At 40.2% G+C, this 10,063-nt stretch overlaps 1 protein-coding gene across 1 annotated transcript; it reads right to left on the bottom strand.

Annotated features, from left to right (window-relative positions):
- Positions 1 to 5,305: 5,305 nt before the first annotated feature.
- LOC108666495 (probable chitinase 10) lies at positions 5,306 to 9,229 on the bottom strand. Its single transcript, XM_018153381.2, has 6 exons — positions 9,148 to 9,229; positions 8,615 to 8,685; positions 8,297 to 8,467; positions 6,428 to 6,748; positions 6,109 to 6,279; positions 5,306 to 5,732 (listed from the first exon to the last, which is right to left on the bottom strand). The coding sequence occupies exons 1-6, from the start codon at positions 9,203 to 9,205 to the stop codon at positions 5,577 to 5,579; spliced, it is 948 nt and encodes a 315-aa protein (XP_018008870.1). The 5' UTR covers positions 9,206 to 9,229; the 3' UTR covers positions 5,306 to 5,576.
- Between the last annotated feature and the right edge of the window lie 834 nt (positions 9,230 to 10,063).

Below are 10,063 nucleotides of genomic sequence, written 5' to 3'. Positions count from 1 at the left end.
AATTTTGTAGTAACTCGTTACTATATAAGAAAAAGTTAGTCATTGTAATCATGCGGACCATTGATTATAATTTAAAATATCTAGATTGATAACAGATGAAAAGAATAAAATATGTTCATCAATCTTGCGATGATTGACAGCGATTTCCAACAGCTGTCCATCGCCGCGCTAACCTGCTGCTTGCGGCCAACTGTTCAATACAAACAGCACATATACTTAATTTGCTAATTATTAGTTCATCTTGGATAATAAATAAATTATAACTAATAATACTTTTTAACGACAAATTTTAAGTTTTATTCGGCAGCATTCAGCAGGATACGTGATACACCCTGCGCACCCTTGCAAGTGGTGACGGTATGTGATGGTGATTTCAAACATTCCGCATCTCTACTTGTTAATTCTGTAAATAATAAAAGAAATAAATTATATCTATTTAATTTACACACAGAAATGATTTTCAAAAAGGTTATGGATAATTTATTGTGCAAATGAGTTCTCCCTGTCAGCGTCGGCAAAGGCATCGTGCGCGAGCTGAAGGTCCCGGGGTCGAGGAAGGTTGAAGGATTTTCTCTAGAGAATTAAAGGTAATTGAAAAAAAGGGTCGTAAATATTGCGTCTATATCTATTTCATGCAGCTATTTATAATAAGATGCTAATATAATGTGACTGTCACGATAAAACACGTACAATGTAATCCGGTCATTCATCAACATAATATCAACGACGATTCAATTTGCAAACCAATCTCTTATCAACTTTAAAACAACGCTGTAATGTAACATAAACACTACCTTGTAAGAATTACGTTGCTTCATTTTTCATCACTAATTAAGTAAACCTTGGTTTAAATATCTCGATTGCTTCTTTTACCTCTCATGGGAGTCTGAAAGTTTCCTCCCCCAGACCCTAAAGGGCGACTTTGGTAGAAAAGCAAACAGCCTAAAACGGAGTTTGCTCCAATTATTTTCGTTTGAGTAACGAAAACAATCTAATTAGAGCTCGGAGTTTTAGGCTGTGCTGAGACCACCTCCTCCCCAAACTTCTTTACGCGGACAGTGCTACGATTGAGAGCATGCAGACCGCGCCTGCAGGGCTGTGGCACCACTCAAGGTCAACGGTAGAAAAGCTGCCAAAGGCGGCTTTCTTCCTTTTTCTTTATTGCTACGATCAAATTCGAGGAAGAAACAATCCAAAGATCAAATAGAGCTTTTGACATGTTAAAAGCAAACAGCCTAAAACTCCGAGCTCTAATTAGATTGTTTTCGTTCCTCAAACGAAAATATTTCCCTCATTGCCAGTTTTGGGTTCACTTTGAATATTGATGATTAGAACATAGTAAAGACGAATGCTTTAGTGCAGCACGAACATCTTAAGCATCTATCAATTGTTACATAAGAAGGCAGTGAAAATTTGCATACACTGAAATAGTTTTTATGAAAGAATTGAATCTTGATGTTTTTTTGTATTCGTGAACACATTAAATGCAATTATTAAATTATTATTGCGAAAATTATTGCGAAAATTATTAATAATATTTATTATTATTATAAATTATTCAATATAAACCTTAAGGTTTAGATTGAGACCCTCTAGCCCTCAGGCAGGCTTGGCTGGATCCCTATGAGAATCTATCACTACGTATAGTCGTTATACCTCCGCTCGTAAATGAAATATCGATCAAATTTTTTTCATGTTTATTCAGCTATTTATTTATAAATTCCCTACAGTTACAAAATATATGTAAATTTTGTATAACATCAGTTATGATAGAGTAAAATGTTGCACATCGATGTTCATTTTACTTGCGAGAGATGCGACTTACCTAAATTTTTGAGACATGAGGAAGCAGTAATATTTATTCTCTATTGATCGGTATTAAAGTCACCCTCTATTTTGTAGAAATTAGCTAACAAAATACTTTTTCATCACTCCTGAATCGTAGATTTCCCATTTTCTTTGGGACCTGGCCCCGAGCATGTCAAAGTGTCGTGCGTTGTCGTGACACTTTCCTTAGCGGTCATAAATTAGCTCGCGTTAAGTGGCAGAGTCGATCGTCTACCCTCTTCCTAGGGGGTAGAGGGATAGCCTCCTTACCCTCCTTACCCTCTTTACCCCTTACCCTCCTGGCTCGTTTAAATTACAGCCTTTCATTGTTAGTTCGTGTGCTAGAACGCTGGCGACGTGCGTTTCTCTCACAAGAAATCGAAAAAATTGTGCCTTTCATCACCACATCACAGGAGTTTTTCAAGCCATAAGGAAGATTCTAAACAGAGTGAAGGACCAAGCAGACAGTCTTATTCATTACGTTAGTAACAGCAGAGTAGAAAATTTCTTTAGTCAATTTGCAAAGTTTATGGGAGGAAAAAGAATAAACTTTAGTTTATTCTTTCATAAATGCTGTTTAAATAAATAAATAAATAATAAAGAATAAATGCTGTGATTGATAAAAATGCAATCAATTGAAAGTCGGTGACGATCAAATAATACTGAACAGAAGGCATTCCAACTTCTTCTAAGTTCAAGGTCAGATGAAAGTTACTGGACGAAGTAAATGTTACTTCGTGACCTGGATACCAGAAGATGTACATGTCATTGTCGTTGAATTTGGTCCGATGTTTTGACCCCAACGAATGGAAGTGCATCTTAAAAGTTTAATTTACATAACATGTTACCTTGCACAGTCAATGATGTGTAGATGTTGAATACTCGTAATGCGAGTCAGCACGAATTTTGTCATGTAGCCGAGACGATATGAGAATAGGAATCATAAAATTTACACACACACCCATCCCCTCTAACAATCCCCACTGCTGTGCCACAACCTCCCTTTCTCTCTNTTAGGTTTTATGTCTGTCTTTGAATTTTGACTTTTAAAGTGATTTTATTCATTTTTAGTTTAGTCGAACTGATGATGGAGCTGGACTCCGAAACGTTTTCAATATCGATATGGTGAATTTTCTTGGCGTTTTCTTTGCTTTTAAATTCCTTGTTTTTCATTCAGAATAACACGCTGATGGTAAACAATCAAGTTTCTGGTTTTGGATCAGTATTCAATTACAGTGATGCCTCATGGATCTGTTACTATAAATGCTATTTGAATTTAGACAAAAATTATTTATCTATGATAGGCTTCATGAAGAAATGATCTAAACCGATATTATATCAATGTCCTCGCAATGCTCAGGCTAAACTGGTACTAAATTTAGGGCGATTGTTTTTTCTCTGATATCACTGTGTGCAAATCTAATAAAAGAGTCACTAATTAACTGAAGTTTAATGTATTTTCAGCTCCCCTTTATGTAGTCTCACAGTGTTGATTCGAATGAGACTTGAATTTCTTTAGTAATTTGCAAGTCAGCTTACAGCAGCATCATTGCTTTTACTCTTGTTTCACATCACTCCGATGTGCAGGGAACCACAAATAGCCAACTCGAGTTGCATGATTGCATACAAAAAATTTTTTCACTCCATGAATAAATGAATACCGGTCGAAAATAACGTGTAAAGTGCTTTAAATTAGAGCAAACTCCGTTTTAGGCTGTTTGCTTTTAACATGTCAAAAGCTCTATTTGATCTTTGGATTGTTTCTTCCTCGAATTTAATCGTAGCAATAAAGAAAAAGTAAGAAAGCCGCCTTTGGCAGCTTTTCTACCGTTGACCTTGAGTGGTGCCACAGCCCTGCAGGCGCGGTCTGCATGCTCTCAATCGTTGCTACGACACCGTCCGTGCTGCTACGCAGCTCCTCTAGTGACTGCTTTGCATCACCATATCCAGTCGTACAACCAAGTGAGTTTTAGGACACATTTCCCCGCAATTATCATTTGATAATTGTAAGGCTTTCGCCTTAAAAAATGCTATGTGTTAAATTATATAACCACAGTTCTAATAACTGTTTACCAGTTCGCGAGTGCAGTGTTTGTGTTTGCGCTTGTGAGCGAGAGTCGCTGGGCGTCAGCCCGGCTGACTCACGCTGGGCGTGACTCAGTGCTCCGGTGACTCAGTGACATTACTTTCTTGCTCCGCCTGTGATTACTTAATAAGGTTCATTTTACTTGCATAAGCACTGCACAAAATAGCCTTAGCCCGTTTCGCTCAGCCGCTGACGAGCCCGTTAGCTATGCTGTCGTAGGGCGATCAAATCCTTTAATCAGGTCTATAGCGTATTCTGAAGCCAATACACTCGAACTTTCGCATCCCCGTGCGAATTGCTTGAGGTATAGCCTTAGTTTACTGGAGAGGAAAACGTCGTCGTAATACATTTGTCTTACGTGCCGTTCCTGGACCTGCGTACTCGTAAGAGGCACCAGGTACTCCGCGCAAGTCCAGAAAGCCTAATTTCTGGGCGACAGACCAACTCAGGTAAGGTAGACGTTGCCGCTTCGGCGGAAAACACTACCAGACAACCGCCATTGGTGCAATCGGCAGTTGCTTACCGCCGCTATACCCTCGGGAATCGGCAAGCACCGGAAACGTGCGTCGGTGCTCCCCACTCGACTGACTCGAGTACATAGCGGATACGAAGCCGACCCCACGTGGGGTACGGAATGCGCTTTAACTCCTTGAATCTAATTCCGGGTAGGAATAGATCTGTCTCTTATACACATCTAGATGTGTATAAGAGACAGGGTAGAATACACTAGCTATTGTGCACCTCAGGATCAAACTTCGAGGATCGCTGAACACGAGTTGGAACTGTGATATTCTGAGTTGAAAAATACTCGTGAGTTTAACGACTTTTCTTTGAACAGTCGGGGCTGTATCCTGATAGGTAAATTCTGAATTTTATCGAGTGCAGAGTAGTAGCGTGATTCAGCCTCCCTAATTTTTTTATATTTTTTAGTAATGTCATGCTAATTTATTACAATTGATATTATATTTTGAAAATGCTGAAAAATTTAACATTTGCCTGGATTTGCTTCAAATTATGTAAACACAAGTACTTCCTGCGTTTTTTATTGTACTGTACCGTAGTTATTGGCCGTTTGTGAAATGAAAAGTTCGCTCACATCTGTACGTCTTCTCGGGACTCCCTCCCCTCGTCCTCAAAACCTTAGTGACGCCGCTGGTGCAGTGCAGCGATGATCATTGTTACATTCTCATTGACCACTAAATTAAATGAATGCGCATACATTGAATATTGGCGCCCATGTATCACTATTTGTCAATAAACCATGTTGTTAGCAATCATTGTATTTTGCTTATGTTTTGCAGGTATTGTCGTGTCACGTCGATTCTTGAAGTGATGCACATAATAGATTCGATCATTCTATTCGCTTGAAAGGAAAATAAATTTTCAAACTTATTAAATAAACGTGAATAATTTTTGGATATTTGAATGGTTTCCTCGTGCTTTCGATGATTACCCATACGACTACCATTGCCCATATGACTATCCATATGATCAATACTATCTATATTACTATCCGTATGAATTATTCTTTCTGTATGGTCATCCGTATGATTACTATATCTGATATAACCAATATAACCTACATAACTACTATTCAAGGCTACGTTGAACTGTATGGCCAATTCACTATTTTTCATGTTTTTTTCGGTTTTACTGGAGTTCTTCACCTAATTTGCATAATTTTTAATCCTAGTCGTGAGACGTTGCATGTGCTCGTGTCGACATGGGATGGGAAGTCGCAAAAGCCGGTGTCTGCGTTGTAATAGAGCCCGTCCGCACAAAACTTCTGTACAGGCTCTCCGTGCTCACATTCGTAGTACTGCGAATTGAATTGAAGACAATCTTAGCAAACAATATTCCCTTAAACACTAAATCAAACTTATCAGGTGATGAACACAGTGAGAATAAAGTAAAAATGTATATATTTAGGAGATTTATTTTACCAATGAGTGATTTGGCTGACTCTGTGGAAACGCACACTGATATTCTCATCTATGCTACAGCGAAGCTTAATGCTAATTATAGCTAAGTATTTATATTACATACTTAGTTAGTGCCAAGAACACATGATAGAAGTTCCTCATTCATTATTCAACATTACATCAGCTGATTAAACCTTCTTAAAATTGTATTTATTTATTTATTTCAAGCTCCCTCGTGCACTGTTTAGAATGACTTAGGGCTGGTTATCACACCTCGCTGCAATCCGCGCCAGCGTAAGTTATGCCGTCCGCCTCGCACGTCCACACGTGGCAGTTGCTGGTGTCGACGTTCTCGGGGAAGTCGCAGCGGGACGTCTGGGAGTTGAAGTACGTCCCGGGGCTGCACAGCATCAGCGTCGCCTCGCCGTTGATGCACCACCAATACTGTTTACCGGAAAAAGTTGAAATCGAATAACTCGTTCAAATATTTTTTGATTTACTACAATTGTGCCGATGTCGAATAGAAAGGGTGTATAATAACTGAAGATTCACTCAGAAACTGATGGAAATGCCATCTACCGAATCTTCTCACCTTGTTGCAGTCGTCATTTGGGTAGAACTGACGATCAGGGTCAGCGTCGCAGTCGGGAGGTTTCGGCCACGTTGGTCCACTGGTGGTAGTCGTGCGTGCGGTGGTAGTTGGCGAAGTGGTAGTGGTCGTTGGAGAGGTGGTCGTGGTTGTTGGTGTTGTCGTGGTAGTTGGCGTCGTTGTGGTAGTAGATGTGGTGGTTGGGCCGTTGCAGGTGCTCGTGTCGACATTGGCTGGGAAGTCACACATGCCGGTGTCTGCGTTGTAATAGAGCCCGTCCGCACAAAACTTCTGTACAGGCTCTCCTTGCTCACATCTGTTGTACTGCAAATTGAATTGAAAACAATCTTAACAACCAATATTCCCTTTAACATTAAATCAAATTAATCAGATGATGAACTGTGATGGTGCATCACAAACAGAGAGGATTGCACCAAAGAAAACTGTCGTTTCCACCACATCAAATCAATAGAAAATAGCAGAGAAAATGTCAATAGAGCGAGTGCCAATGATATGCCCTCACAGTAAATAGCAATGCCCACCGCACAACACGCGCCTCGCGTTCAGGGAAGACAGAACAACGCTGAGGAAAACATCGTTGGAATGAGCGGTGATGAACGAAATGGAAATGAGCGCAGTCAATGGAGAAGGACAGACGATTTAGCTACTCCAGTGAGTAACCGATGTGTTTGGGACAGAGAAGCAAGCGGGGGCAAGAGGTTAACCTCAGGGCTTTTTTAGACATGAAGGAACAATTGCAATACCAAATGTATCAGTTGGAACTAATGAAACTCCAGATGAAGTAGCTGATGGGCCAAGGACGCCTGGCAGATCAGTGTCGCAGTAGGTAAGAACACCAAGAAAGGAAGAGTCTGGCATTCTGCTGGCCAACATCGACGCGCTCTTCCCACAAAGAGCGCGTCACAAGATTGGCGTGCGGATGAAGATGGCCGACGAGGGTGGGATCTTGATGATTGTGGACCTTCACGTACAGGATCAGCAACATATGAGGGAGCTGGACCTAAACTACTGGGAAGGCTGAAACACCTGGGACTGTACTCACTGGAGAGGAGAGAGGCATATCATACTGTACACTTGGAAGTGATAATTGGACTGGCTCCCAACTATGAATGTGAGATCTCCAGAATAGTGACAGATTACAACGAAACAAGGGGGAAACTGTGCAGGATTCCCCCATTCAATAACCGTGCCACGGCCACAGTACAGACTCTTCGTGAAGGATCACTGTCGTGGTAGGACCAAGTCTGTTTAACGCCTTATCAAAGGTGCTGAGAGGAGGTGCGTATACACTTGCAATTTCCAATAGACAACTGGATAAGTTTCCGAAGAAGATCCCGGATTGTCCAGTTATGGGAAACTACCCTCAGCAAGTGACAAGCAACAGCATTTTGCATCAGCTGGCCCAAAGGAGGTCAAATACAAGGAACACGTCCAATGTTACATCTGGGACCCAAGGCTGGTGTGACTTGCCTATCGACGACATGGAAACAGAGGACGACGAAGGCGGAGCATCAGCTTGGCCATGGACTGAGAAGTCCTAAAATCATCATAAGAACATATTGAGAATCAAGTTAAAAAATTATATATAAGAGATTTATTTTCCCAATGAGTGATTTGGCTTACTCTGTGGAGACTCACACTGGTATTCGCATCTGTGCCACAGTGATAAGCTTAATGCCAATTAAGCTAAGTATTTATATTACATACTTAGTTGTGCTACGAATACGTGATAGAAGTTCTTCATTCCTTATTGAATATTACATCTGATGATCAAACCTTATTAAAATTGTATTCATTTATTTCAAGCATACGCGTGTCCTGTTAAGGAAGACTTAGGGCTGGTAATCACACCTCGTTGCAATCCGCGCCAGCGTAAGTTATGCCGTCCGCCTCGCACGTCCACACGTGGCAGTTGCTGGTGTCGACGTTCTCGGGGAAGTCACAGCGGGACGTCTGGGAGTTGAAGTACGTCCCGGGGCTGCACAGCATCAGCGTCGCCTCGCCGTTGATGCACCACCAATACTGTTTACCGGAAAATTTGAAATCAAAGAATTCGTTCAAATATTTTTTGATTTACTACAATTGTGCCGATGTCGAATAGAAAGGGTGTATAATAACTGAAGATTCACTCGGAGATTGATAGAAATGCCATCTACTGAATCCTCTCACCTTGTTGCAGTCGTCATGTGGGTAGAACTGACGATCAGGGTCAGCGTCGCAGTCGGGGGCATGCGACCAGCCTGGATAAAATTTCATTAAATGAGGGGTTTGAATTGAGCCATGATCGAGTATTTCAAACTTGATTTTCGCTGACTCAACACCCTATAAGATTTGGAATGGGGTTTCGTAATTAGAATCAAATTGTTCATGATTTCCTATTTAAACAGAAATTTCTTCACTCAAAAATTGTGAAATAAATGGAGGTCATGGTAGACGCGTAAAACTTTTATTGAACCATATATTTAATTTTCAAAAGTTTTACGCTGATGCAAAACACTTGAACGTTGTATTTACAATAAAATGTTCTTAATTTTCATTTCTGATTTCATTAAAAAGTTCTTTAGTCAAAATTTGTCTAGTATTATGTAACAATGACGCTGCGATCAATTTTTTAAGCTGTAAAAATTTCTGTACGCGCATTAAAAGTTCATCAGACTGGAAAAAATTATTATTACTCAAAAATTTAAATGCGTCTGCCTCACCTTGGGCAGCAACTGTACTGCATAGTGCAAAGAGCGCTATCAATATGAGAGATCGCATGTCACCTTAACTGATGGTACTCCGGTCAAATAGTGTGATCGAAATAATTCTTCCTTATTATATGTGAAGCCGGTGCAGATATTACCTGCTGATACATGTAGACGTGGTCGGAAGCGTGAGAATATCTTGAGTATGTGCAGCCTGACTGATAAAAGCAGATTCTGCTTGACGGTTTCAGCCACTGTAGGCAGAGATGGTCAAAGAAATTTTATTTGAAGTAGTTATTTGTATATGTAATTTGCTTTAGTAGCATGTTTGCATTGTATATTACCAATTTATCTGTGAGTTAAGTAGTTTTTAATTTTTCTGTAAATGGTACATCTTTCAGTCAAAGAAAATATAATATTTCTTTTTCGGCTCACAAGCTTCATACTACTTATAAATAAACGGTATTGAAAACATTTACGGACAATTATGATTAACAATATAATTAATATCAGTGGCATTACTCGAAGCGAGAAGAAATGTTAACGCATGGATGAGTTATAACGCAGTTTTTTAGTTTATGGCCGTGGCACCTAGTGTTGGTTTTTGTTTCAAATTCTAGTTATCCTTTTGGGACCTTCTATAAGGGGAGCGTATGGGTCCCAAATCGACAATTTTGACCATTGACCCAAAACCATCTCTGTACGTTGATTCATGCATTCACGACAGATCGCAAAAGGGTTAGGGGCGGTGGAGTTCTTTAACATTTAGGATTGCAGGAAATTACCGGCCGGGCACATAAATAGACGGTCTGAAGACGCTGCTCTTTAGTTACCCGGCTGCTGTCATGAGGGATGGTTCTCATGCAGTCGTTCCCACCATCTTTGACTGAATTTCAGCTCAAGTAACGTCTAGTCTTGTTTCCTTACCACC

Source organism: Hyalella azteca, unplaced genomic scaffold (assembly GCF_000764305.2).
Source record: "Hyalella azteca isolate HAZT.00-mixed unplaced genomic scaffold, Hazt_2.0.2 contig6572, whole genome shotgun sequence".
Lineage (NCBI taxonomy): Eukaryota > Metazoa > Arthropoda > Malacostraca > Amphipoda > Hyalellidae > Hyalella > Hyalella azteca.
The sequence above is the reverse complement of the archived record's forward strand: the minus strand, read 5'-3'. Positions and strand labels throughout refer to the sequence as shown.